This window comes from Sander lucioperca, chromosome 8 (genome assembly GCF_008315115.2).
Source record: "Sander lucioperca isolate FBNREF2018 chromosome 8, SLUC_FBN_1.2, whole genome shotgun sequence".
In the NCBI taxonomy this organism is placed as follows: Eukaryota; Metazoa; Chordata; class Actinopteri; order Perciformes; family Percidae; genus Sander; species Sander lucioperca.
Window position 1 is genome coordinate 34,178,955 of NC_050180.1, and position 12,847 is coordinate 34,191,801.

General features: G+C 42.0%; 1 protein-coding gene and 1 long non-coding RNA gene across 6 annotated transcripts in view; one reads left to right on the top strand and one right to left on the bottom strand.

Moving 5' to 3' along the window:
• Positions 1-12,847, bottom strand: part of kdm6a (lysine (K)-specific demethylase 6A) — a 67,237-nt gene that overhangs the window by 17,450 nt on the left and 36,940 nt on the right. For all 5 annotated transcript variants that reach the window (XM_036004083.1, XM_036004082.1, XM_031295590.2 and 2 more), the window contains 7 exons: positions 10,465-10,591; positions 6,917-7,015; positions 5,906-6,125; positions 4,244-4,384; positions 2,155-2,247; positions 1,991-2,068; positions 414-527 (listed from right to left, as the gene is read on the bottom strand). In XM_036004083.1, the coding sequence (XP_035859976.1) occupies positions 414-527; positions 1,991-2,068; positions 2,155-2,247; positions 4,244-4,384; positions 5,906-6,125; positions 6,917-7,015; positions 10,465-10,591 (872 nt within the window). The remainder of the gene's footprint in view (positions 1-413; positions 528-1,990; positions 2,069-2,154; positions 2,248-4,243; positions 4,385-5,905; positions 6,126-6,916; positions 7,016-10,464; positions 10,592-12,847) is intronic.
• LOC116050822 overlaps positions 1-12,847 on the top strand; it is a 41,480-nt gene that overhangs the window by 13,098 nt on the left and 15,535 nt on the right. Inside the window, exon 2 of the long non-coding RNA XR_004105177.1 lies at positions 12,842-12,844. This is a non-coding gene — a long non-coding RNA (uncharacterized LOC116050822). The remainder of the gene's footprint in view (positions 1-12,841; positions 12,845-12,847) is intronic.

Here is a 12,847-nt window from a genome sequence, read left to right on the forward strand (position 1 = left end):
CAATATCTCCATTGAGGTTTCAGAAAATGCTTATATAAAAAAGGGTTTTAAGCCTGGAACCAATCCAACCAGCTACGAGATGAATTGTGACCATAAAACATTGGATTGGGCGCAAGGTACAATAAATGTGTACGTAAACGATCACAGACTTCAATGCTAGCAGCTCAAAAGCCATCCGTGGGTGCGGTAAACATTTCCATGGTAACAGTGTGGTCCACCAATCAGAGACGTCGCTTTTATTGTGGCTTCTACAGGAGCATAAACCTTTTCACAACCGCACAGCTCGTCGTCAGTCTACCTCTGATGGTTTAGACATTATAGCTGATAATCAAAATCCTTATGGAGAAAATGAATGGGATTTCACTTTCGGAACCACACTGTTGAGCTCTATAATCCAAGTTGCATGTGTGTACCTGCTGCTGCTGTTGATGTTGCTGCATGAGGGAGAACTGGTTCTCCAGCTGCTCCAGCATCTGCACCTGGGGGGGCTTGAGGTTTGCTCGGTTGGTCCGCAAGTGATCCAGATGCTGCACATTGAACAGCAGGGTTGTATTCAGTTATTTAGGGGGTTAAGATGGATAAAAAGTGGTCTACTTTGATTCGGCTACAGCTCTGTGTCCGTCTATCTGCTCCGGTTTCACTCACCACTGAGTCTGACTTCATGTCCTGCCCCCAACACTATCTGACTCTCTGTTAATGGGTATTATGTTTAAAGATTCTCATTTATTACATAATTACTTAAAGCATTTAAACAAAGTTTTGTGTTGGAGTTTGTAACATTCCAAAAATCTTAATGTTGACTTAAAGATTTCCATTTTCACTGTAAATGCATATCGGTTCCAAATATCTGTTATCGGATTCATTAACTACTAATAAACGGCATCGGTCTTGAAAAAACTGTAACGTCGATCCCTAAGAGTTTCTGTGCAAAATTAGTTTCATCGCCACTGATTTCCTGAATCGATTCGATTCCGATTCACAAGGTCCCGATTCGATTTCTCATTTGATGGATTCAATATCTATTTAATAAGGGATATCTCAGTTACAATAGCCATTTTGCTTGAATATTTAGTTCTTTAGTGCAGAAGGTGTGATGCAGAGACTGTGTACCTAAAGCCATACATCTGTGAAAATGGCCACAACAGTTTATTTCCTCGCCAAAACTGAGCCTAACTTTGGAGCGTTATTTACCATGACATGGATTGCTTAGATCATGGTTTCATAGGACACCAATATCTTCAGTCTAGCTTAAAGACGGAGGCGCTTACCCCCAACCCATTCAAAAGGGGTGGAGAGTGTCATGGCACATCTAAAGCTGGAGAAACGTAAGTACGCTACAAGAGGCTGCCTTAACAAGTATTTTAAAGTGTGGTGGCCATTTGTACCCAAGCAGCAGTAGGTCTCTCTGACCGCCACCCCTTCCCTGTTTTATTTATGCATTTGTATTTCGTGTAATTGCTTTGATTACACTTGCTTTTTAGTATGACCTTTATACAATGTTGTGTATGTATGTTTCTATTCTGTGGTGTGTGCGAGATTCTGTTCTTTGGGAAGACACCACCGTGTTTGGATTTCTCTTTTTTGAAAATCTCAATAAAAATACTTGAATAATAATAATAATAATAATAAAGATGGAGCTTCTAAAAGATCAATGTCGGGATTTTATGAATCAATCGTTTTGAATCGGAAAGTCTATATTTTTAAACCCAGCCCTTAAAGCTATAGTGCGTAGTTTCTGTCGCCCCCATGAGGAATTCTAAGTAATGACAACAACACTGTCGGCGTGTCCACATGATACAAGCCTTCTGTGACCATGCATGTAACGGACGTTCATTGACATAAAAAAGTATCGCACTTAAAGGCATACTATGTAACTTTTCCCTCTTCGGTCCCCCTACAGGTTGTCTCATTGGAACTACAGTCGCACGAGCTGCCTTTAAGCTTCAACCAGTAATGTTACACATACTGTAAAAATATGACATTTTCCTACCTGAAGCTTCTGGGGCGTTAGGTACCAGCTGGGGATCTGCTGTTGATTGGAGCTGTTTGCCAACGTGTCTGCAACACCCTGGAAGTGAGACAAAACAATGTGGACCATGGCTCGAGCTCTTACTTGTCCCGCAGAGTAGTAAATGTCAATGTTCTAAGCTGTACCTTAGCTGGGCTGGCAGTGCGTTTCCTCTTGGCAGGACTGGCCTGTGGGTCTGTGTGATTGCTGGCCGACTGGCCTCCCTCCCCCTTACAGGCCTAGAAAGCCCGACACAGAGACACAACTTGTGAGGACACGCTGGACACACAATAAAAGCAAAGCTTCTTCCAAGTTCTCGTGTTCAAATAAACTACGGTTCCCAATGAGCCCTGATGTAGTGTTTCAAAAAGGAGACAAACAGCCATAAATCCAAACTTTTTTGCACAATGATACCAGCGGATCAACTTAATACAACAATTACATGCACAACAATTTGCGCATTTGAATATTGCATGCATGACAATACTCTGATTAAGAAATAGGGTTTGTTTGTTTATATCGCCTTAATACAATTGAAAGAGATTGATTAAGGCCATAATCAGAGTACTCATGCTGTGATTAAGATGGGAGATAATGCAATATTAGTTGCATTAGTGGAGGGTTGTTTGGACATGCAGAGTTGCAGACCACATGTTCTGGTCTCTCACGCGTTCGTTTACACATTCTCAAAACTCAGCGATGGGTTGCTACATCAAAAATGTTTACAGATCACATTAACTCAATCACAGCTGGAGCAATTAAATGAGCTAAAACGTGATTTTATTAAAAGCTACAGTTCCGCTACTCCCGTTTCTCTGTTTGGGTGATTGAGTGCAAATCAAGCAGGTGCTAATGATGGACATGATATTATTCGTAGCCAAAAGAGGATGATGCCAATGGTAGGATAAGAGGACTAAATAAAACGGATGTGTTGGTGGTGGGGGTCAGCCTTCAGATCTAATGTGCACGACAAGTTTTGCCTCGATTCCAAAGAACTTAAAACTATTTACGCCAGTTTCAATCAATTTTAAAAAGGAAAAGGTGAGATACGAGTGTCAAATACATGACACAAAATACATGCATTCATACTACTAAATAGCATTAAGCATGCATGTTGAGCTCTGCAGTTTGCCAAGTGCATTTGTAATGACTGCACAAGATTTGTGCATCTTGGCATTAAGGATACGAGCTGTGGGACGTAACGAGCTCCTTGTAGCGTTGCTTAATAATTTCACGTGACACAGAGAGGCACAAGGAAGGTCAACTACACTCTGGTAATTAGATTATTGTAATACGGGCCTCGCTCCAATTCCTTCAGACTGAATCCCCTTTTATCTCTCGGCCCAGAAGTCCACACTGGCCACGGATGCAAACCAGGATTTTGGAATCTAGGGATGCTAATTTAGAGGGTTTTTTTCTGACCGATAGCGGGCCCTCGTTAACTGATCATTAACCGTTAACCGACAAGCATGCAACTGAGTCCCAGTACACCCTTCGGCGAGGCTCGGACAAACTTTTCATGCTCCGGAGACAGCTGCGGACTTGTACCGCTCGCGCAGCCGCAATGTTCCGTGCAGTGCACGACCGACACAAGCCCACAGCGGCCCGTCCGGGGCGTACGTCTGAGCCGTTCTCCAACGCATCCACCTGCGAGGTTTGTCAGCCGAGCATCTGCCTGGTATACTCTGTGTGTAGGACGGCCGATTTAACCCGCCGGGCCTCATCGACGCAGCGGCACGCATCGTGTAGCTCTCCGCTGTGAGCGCCGTCAAGCAGAGCGCCACGAGCAGAAATTGGCTATAGTGAATGTTCAAATTTTTACCAGCCACTCAATAGATAGAGAACCATTGTTTTTTAGGCTGGTGAGTGAAGCAAATCTACCAGCCACTTGCATATTTTACCAGCATTTGGGTAGTAGATGGTGCTAATTTTGGACCCCGAATGCAATTGTGCAAAGTTAGCACAAGCAAGTTAACTAGGAGTAAAGAAATACATTGTTTAGCCTATTTTTTTCTTTTATCATGCAAAAACTTTCAACTTATTGTGTTAAAATCGGTCAAAATTGTCATTGTCGGTTTACGGCTAATCGGTTCATCATTGACATCCCAATTTGAAATATCAATATTGTCGCTCAAACGTCTGAAAGTATCAGAGCAAGGCCTTCAGCTTCAATAGTCCTCATAACTTTATTGTTCAAGTAAGAGACCACAGCCTCTTGGATAAAGTGGATCTCACCTGCTGTGCCTGTGCAGTGTTCAAGGCCCCCTGCCTGGATGTGAGCTCAGCAGGAATGGGGAGGCTCCACGCCTCCTCAATACTAGGAAGCATTTTACTCTTATTCTGCAGACTATCTGGCTGTAGGTTACACAACTGAGCCTAGGAGAAATTGTGTAAGACACAAACTTTAGTGCTGGACTTGGGTGTAACAAGAAAAGGCACTACAAAGACTACTGCTTACTTATAGGCGGTGTTTTGAGGTAAGCGTATACAGAAATAGAGCCGAAATGTTCAATGCCATGGAGGTATGCTTTACAATTACGAGTGAGAAAAAAATGTGTTTAACACACGAATATGAATCACTATTCATATCTCGGTGGTCGAAAATCAAAATGACAAAAGCACAATCTGCAATTTTTCTTTTTAAAAGCTGATTGCTTTGGCAATAGAGAGGCGAAGTCCCTCCCCTTCCAGTGGACCCCGTGGGACCTTATTTTGGAAAAAAATATGTATGAAAGTGAACAAATAGATTTTTGATCCTGTTTGAATTGAGCCATGGATTACACATATGATAACTGTCAATTTAGAAGATAATTTTGCAAGTGAAGAAAGCCTCAGTTTGGCGTAGTTTTGTGTGAAACCGCTCAGTGGACTACATCCCTCGGCTCACACAATTTAAGTCACCGTGCTTGCTGCTCAGCTTGCTCGCTAGCTGGCTACCAACTTAGCTGTGTTCCACTGTTGTTTTATCCAGCGTCTTTTTATCAGCCGGGAAGAGAGAGAACGATCAAGACGTCCGCTGCTCACGTGACTAACGTTACATCCAGGTACAAAATACACAGACATCGTAGCTTCAGAGAGACGTCGCCCAAGTTTTATGACAACCTGTGACTTTTTTCACTTGCTAAATGATATTTTAAATTGAAAAACATCGTATGTCTGTCCTTCCAGAAAAATGCTTTTTTTGTGATTGTTGCGGGCAAAAATCCTTGATTATGCGGCACGTTTTCTTAAAAAATGCGATGGAATATGCGGGATATTTATGCAATTTTATGCGATGAAATTGCGGGAACTTGCAAAAACTGCGGTTTCATCATGGCTTCATCGCGGGGTATGCAGCTTTTCGATGATGTTCACGTCGCGTAATTACGTCACTTCACAACATTCCCATGGCAACAGGGGAAAATGGCTGCTCTTGTGTGAAGTAAACGCAACATTTTTCAACTTTCTGCTAAGATATATGTGACTTTTTTGCAATGAAAATGCGGGGATTATGAAATCATGCAAGCCGCAATTTATGCGGTGAAAGTGCGGCGTATTTGAAAAACTGTGGCATAAATATGCAGACTTTGGATGATTATGCATTGAATTATGCGATCGCATAATCACGTTTTTCTGGAGGGACTGGTATGTGCAATTCATGGCTCAATTTAAAACGGGATAAAAGAAATATTTGTCTCTCCCCGATCACTACCGTACACATTTTCCATGAAATAAAGTCCCATGGCGGTCCACCGGATAGGGGAGGGACTTCGCCTCTCTATGCCTGCCAATAAACACAGCACTTCAATACACACACACACACACACACCAAAATATTGCCCAATGTTTAAAAAAAAAAGAAAAAAAAGGGGGGGGCTGGCTGATGGGTATTCCCAATCTGAATGCCAGAACGCCTACCTGCAGCAGCTTAATGCGTTGCGTGAGTGCAGCAGTGTTGAGGCAAGCCTTGCTGCGCGTAGCATTGATGTAGCACTTGATAGCGTCATGCGGCTGGCCGCAGGATTCGTAGAGGGTGCCCAGGTCCATCCAGGCGGCTGCGTGGCTGTGGTCCAGTTGAACAGCGCAGATGTAGGCCTGCAGTGCATCCATAGGCTGGTTCTGCTGCTGGTAGAGCACCCTGGAGGCAGAGGGGGGGGGGAATGAGTCTCTTGCAGGGATTTAACGATGCACTCAACTCGCGATTCGATACACAATAGAATTTTCTCAGGATAAAAAAAAGAAAAAAAAAAGAAAAAAAGATCTGCAGACAATTATTAATATAAACTGTGCAAAACAACAGATGTGTCCTCTTTTTAAAAGTGCAACTGAAATTGTATTTTATATTAAATAAAAAACAGAAATAATTTTTTTTTTAAACAAATCCCTCATCAAAATAACTAAATAAATAGAAAATAAATAAAATAAACTAAGAAGACATAGTGGCGCCAAGTCAAACAAGTGACATTTAAAGTAGATTATGTCCTAGGCTGTTTAAAAATTGCATTAAGATTAATTTTTTTGTCTCAACCAGTTGTCATCTTCACACCTTTATATTGATTTTTAACAGATTCAAGATGCATCGTGACATCCCTTGTCTCTCGCCATCTTCCAGGATTCATCTTTTTGAGCCATCCCAACTCTCAGAGGACATACCCCACCCTTCATACATCTATCTATAGATCCTTTCTCAATCTTCTACTGCTCGGTTATCCACCCGCTGCCTATGTCCTCCGTCGCTCGGCAGCTGCTGAATCTCCCCGAGGCGTTTTTAGAGCCACCGACGCCCTGAGCTCAAAGCAGCAACTGTTATAAACCAGCTATTTCTCCGTCTCTCCGAAACTTACAGATGATAACAGAAGTCAAGATCCTTGTAACCTTTTCGGTGCATCTCAGCATACTAATACTGTTCAGGACAAGTTCTATTCTTACCCTATGGAGCACCAGGTGTCAGCACTGGCCTCCGACTTATCAATGGACTGACGGTAAGAGATGAAGGCATCCTGCACCTTCCCAATACTGGAGTAGCACCTGGAGGGGAGCAGATGGACAAAGGAAAAGAAAAAGAAAAGGCATGAGAAATGAGACAAAAAGAGAAGTAAAACATCTGCCTACAAGTAAAGCACATAAACTATAAAACTACCTACATTTCGAAAAATGTCAGTCATCTATCAGGCTTTCATCTATAACCCCTCTTACACCCAATGACGGGCAGTACCCCATGTCAAGCTACTTGCATAAAACACTTGTGCCACATTATTGCGCAACACACCAGGCTGTTACAGCTACATTATTAAAGTGCTCACATTATGCTTTTTGGCTTTTTCCCTTTCCTTTATTGTGTTATATATCTTTTTTGTGCATGTTATAGGTTTAGAAAGTGAAAAAGCCCAAAGTCCACCCCAAAGGGACTTACCATCTCCAACAGAAAACACTGTTCACAAACTGCTCCAAACAGCTCTATTGTAGTCCAGCCTTTACTTCAGAGACAAACGTGGTCACTTTGGAACACATGTTATAATGCTCACCTAGCTGCTAGCATGGCACGCCCTCATGCTCTGCTTCTGACTGGCTAGTAGTCCTTACCTAGGTACTGTCAGGGCACGCCCTCATACTCTGCTTCTGACTGGTTAGTAGTCCTTACCTAGGTACTGTCAGGGCACGCCCTCATACTCTGCTTCTGACTGGCTAGTAGTCCTTACCTAGGTACTGTCAGGGCACGCCCTCATACTCTGCTTCTGACTGGTTAGTAGTCCTTACCTAGCTACTGAGCATGTGCGACTCCCAACAAAGATAGAACAGAAGTGAGAGGTCTCACTCTGTAGCTAAAACAGAGAGCTCAACACACAGGGTGAAAAGAGGAGCTGCAGCAATGTGCAGTACAACAAAAATCTGGTGTTTTTTTTTATATTAAACCATGTAAACTAACTAATGTATTCTGATATAACCTCTAAATACAATTATGAACCTGGAAATGAGCATAATATGAGCACTTTAAAGCTTTGTAAGCTGATTTTGTACGCCCACTCAAGCACTCAAATTTGCTGCAGAAATTGCTGCCCCACATTGCCAGATAATGCCACCAAAAATAATAGTGTGAAGGTTTGGAAGGCTATGACAAATTAGGAAGATTACAATTGTTGCAGGCCTGCTACATGAAAGCATGCATCTCTCGCAAGACAGCAACGTTATATTGCAGTTTATAAAAAAAAAAAACTTAAAATCACAATTAATTTAAATCACCATTACTCGTTGACTTTTGGAAAGATGTTGCATTTATTGAACTTAAAAAACAGTTAAACATTTCAACAAGTCAACAGGGAAAACACCTTGGACTGTCAAATTCCCCTACATAGATTTCCTGTTTTGAATTTCCCTTGTATAACACAAGACAAAATAAAGAGTTTACCTGCAAAACTTAATGTGCAAAATAATCGTTTTCTTGATTACTCTCATTTTACTGATCGTTAGGAGCTGAAATCAAAATTCGATTAATTGCACAGCCAGCCCTAGAATGTTTTTTTTAAATAATGTATTACCGCTTCAGCTGCTGTGCAAGGAATCAGGTGAGTTACAGGTTTAAGACTACAGCTTATTGACTACATCCCACAGTGAAGTGATGCAACGGTAAATTGGGTTTAATGAGCGGGAATGATGAGGAAAGGTGGACGTCTACGCAGATTAAAAGGGTGATTCTTGTACATCAATACATCTTGAAGGTCTTGTGCAGACTGCTTCTTGTAAAAATGGAATAACAGAATCACGCTGACATGGTTCCACGCAGACCACTGGGTTCACCATTTCTAACAAAAACAAATTCACCAAAATGACCAGCTCCCCTACACCCAACATCTCAGACCTGAACGATTAGTAGTAGCTGTGTTTCTCCTTCTTATCGGGTCTGCAGCCCTGCAAACTGTTGCCTGGTTGGTTTGTGTACAGCAACCATAGCAACGCCAAGAGCTGACCGTAAGCCGTAAAATGGCAAGAGGCCGTAAACTGCGGTAAAAACCCAGTTGGGACACATATTCCGAATCCGCTGTATACATGTCCAAAGAATGCCTCTAAAAACCGGATATTACCAGAATATCCCACGTCTTAATTGGAAAACGCTATATTCGGAAAAAGGCCTTATTCAGAATATCCAAACGGAATATGCTGTTCACATAACCTGTATCCAATTTGGAATATTATCATATCAGTGTGCATGTAAACATAGTCACCGACACCAATCCCCCTCTATATCCACACTTTATACTGCTGCCATCTGGCTGCAGAAACAGGACTCTGAGGTGTAGAAGGACTCGCTTTGTCACAAGTGTTGTTGCTTCTGCCAACAAACCATCTCGCTGACTTCGAATAGATCCGGTGTCGTTGTCATAAATGGTTGCTTCTGTGTCTATATACTAGGGCTGTGTATTGGCAAGAATCTGGCGATACGATACGTATCACGATACATGGGTCACGATTCAATATATGACAATATATTTCGATACTGTGCGTAAGGCGATATATTGGGATTGTTTTAAAGTATAATTTCAGAAAAACTTAAGACATGATGTGCACAAAAGTCAAAGAAGTTTACTTTAGGTAACCAGTTCAGTACACAGAAAATCAAACTGCCAGTTTGGGATTGTGGTTCACAGGTTCTTAGTGAGCTAATGTTTATATGCTAAAGTAGGCCAAAGTTCAGCCATAGCTACGTTGTTAGCTTCTAGCAAAAAGTCAGGCACTGCTAGGCACTGCTAGGCACTGCTAGGCACTGCTAGGCACTGCTAGGCAAGGACACTAGTGGTGCATCTCAGCATCGCCATCTAGCGGTAGGGGGTTTAAACACAACATAAACGTGAACCACTGTCTTACATCAATATTTTTGCACGTAAACTAAAAAAAAACTAAAAACTAAAAAAAACGTTATTGCGTTTTTGAAAATCAATATAGCATAGCTAAATAAAATATCGCGATACTCAATTGTATCGATTTTTTCTTACACCCCTACTATATACCTGTCTTTATGTTATCTGTAAATGTATTTGTCCGCGTATATTGCCATGTGCATGAAACAGACTGTGAATGGGACAATAAATATCTATCTGGACAGCGTTTCAACAGCCAGGATGTAGCCAAGCCTTGCTAACACATAAAAGCGACAGCATGGACCTCGAGGGGGGTTGTATGTTTGTCCGCTCCAACGCCTGTGTGCATTCAGCCTGCTTATCTGTCCCCAGGAGAAACCCAATTCCATAGCACAGAAACAAGAGAATTTGGTGAGAGACGCGGTTTGCCTCCATTGGGCCAACGGGGCATTAAACGTGACCAACAAAAAGCTCATGAAGCAGAGATTGTTATCATGGCGCGCTGGCAGATGGCTTCTAGGTAGAACAAACAGTCTAATCTTGACTCAGAAACAGCCCAGGCCCTGGCAGGTTAGAGGCTAGCCCTGCAAAACACACAACCACTCACACCCTTGTTTGTCTTACCTGCCGAGAAAGTACCAGGACTGGCCAGAGTTTGGGTCTGCTTCTAAAGACTTCTGCAGACACTGGATGGCATAGCTGTCCTTGGTGCCTTTATCCCCCAGCTGCTCCACCGTGTGATGCATCCAGCCTGGAAGAGCAGAGCAAAAGATCACGGGTGAGACTTCAACATTCAAACACCTCTAAACTAGAACAGCTGCCGTTGCTCTTGCTCCTAAGGTAGCACCGGGGTACTGAGTAGAAGCTAGTATGTGCAACAGCAGAATTAGAGCAGTGTGGAGTTGAATTATATAAAAACAGGTCGAGTCAAAAAGGCTAAGACCACCGTCTGATGTGCAAATGGAATGCTCTTACTTTTCACCATTGTTATTCTTTCTCCAAAGTATTTTCAACTTCTACATCCATGATTAACAGGAGTAACGTCAGACAATCTGCTTCCTGTTTACACCGGCACGCACATGCCCAGTGTGTGTGAAGATATGTGTAGTCTGACGTGTTAATATGGACAGAGATTAGTTCTGCTGCTGGAGCTAAAACTTGTGTGTGGACGGAGATTGTTTCTCTCTCAAAACGCCGCTTAAAAATGAAAAATTTGTAGTGTGGATGTAGCCTTATAAACCAAACAAATGGTGTGTCTTTCATCAGCTCTCTAACCAAAGAGGAAGGGAGGAAAGAGGCAGACAAAGAGGGGGAGGGGGTGTTCAAACACACACACTTCAAAAGCTCTCATATGAACCAACCTTTACAGACAGACAGACAGACAGACAGACACACACACACAGGAAGACCGACTTAAGCATTCACGCACCTCCCCTTTACACCTGTGGCAGGCTCCACAGGTCCCCATGACAACGTCAGCAGGCTAGACTGGGAATGGTTTTTACAACTGGGTGAGCAGGGGGGGGGGATATTTTCCCCACCATATTCGGAAACAGGTACCATAAGGCAAAACAGGTACTCTTTCAATAAAAAGACAATCGATCATCATCACCATCTCATGACAATAAACACAAAACTGTAGATTTACATCATTCCATTTTTTTATTTTATGTGAATACATAAAGCTCCAATTTTTGTCAACCAAGAACACTTAACTGTTGGTCTAAATGTCAGTCTTCTCTGGCACTTCTTCTGCAATATACATCATATAATCATACTTCCATGTATGCTGTGGAGGAAAATCAAGGCAGCTGAAAGTATTCCTTATAAAATAGTCCTCAAAAAAGATCAAGTCTTTTTATGACAGAGACAAAAGAGTCCCCTACAGTAAGTGAAGAGAGAAGAATTGCTGCATCACTGCCGTCCATAGTCTTAGGACACGTCCCTTAAACCCAAATGTACATATCCAACTCCACATGGGTAGCGCTAACATAAACTTATAGTGTGATTGTTACAGCAACACGAGGTCTGTGTCTCTATCGGACTTTGCTTTCAATTCATTTCATGTTTTAAAGAGAAATCTATGCCAGTACAGATATAACGCATAATGTTGCCGTTGCAAGCTGCCTCTGGAAACAGCTTTCGAGGTGATGTGGAGACAGATGAGCTAAACATACAGCCCTGTAGCTATGAAGGTAAATATGGTGCAAAATGGGAGAGCTTGTAGAATACAATGTGAGAACTTGCAGAACAAAAAATCTTAACTTGTATGTTAAAATTTGCACTTGTAAAAATTTAATTTGCACTTGTAAAAATAAAATTTGCACTTGTAAAAAATATTCACACACATGTGACGTGAATTTGAAGTCATACAAAGAAAAAAAACATGAGAGCTTGTAAAAAAAATCTGAACTTGTAAATTGAAATTTGCACTTGTAGAAAATGTTCACACACCTGTATTCTGAATGTGAAGTTACAGAAAAAATATTCACAAATGTGTATATTGATATTTACATGAACACAATGACAGCTGCAAACTTATAATGCAACATTTACTCGTATACTTTTTTTTTTTACTCTGGTTCATTTTCCATCACAACCACAACTCAGTGATTACAACCTCTCGAATCTGTCACTGCAACTTCACATATGTGCTCTCTCGCATCACAAAGTGGCGAATCTGCGCACCTCGACTTTCACAACACTCTTGACGATACATTTGGTGCAAAACTAATTTGTACCTGTGGACTTAGGCTGTGGAGCTCTGAGCTAACACAACGGGAAAAGCAGGGTTTCTATCGCCAGATGAGGGACAACTCTGTCTGGCTTATTTATGTAGCATGGAAACTTGGTGGAATAGCATGCTAGCGTTAGCTAACTAGCAGCCAGCCCGCTTCTAAATAAATACCTTTTAATTTAATTGTCTAAACATTTTTAACAGTCAAACTAAAACACTGGCGGTGAGCTCCACGGCCTGCAGCCACAGACGGACCGTCATCAGTGGGTA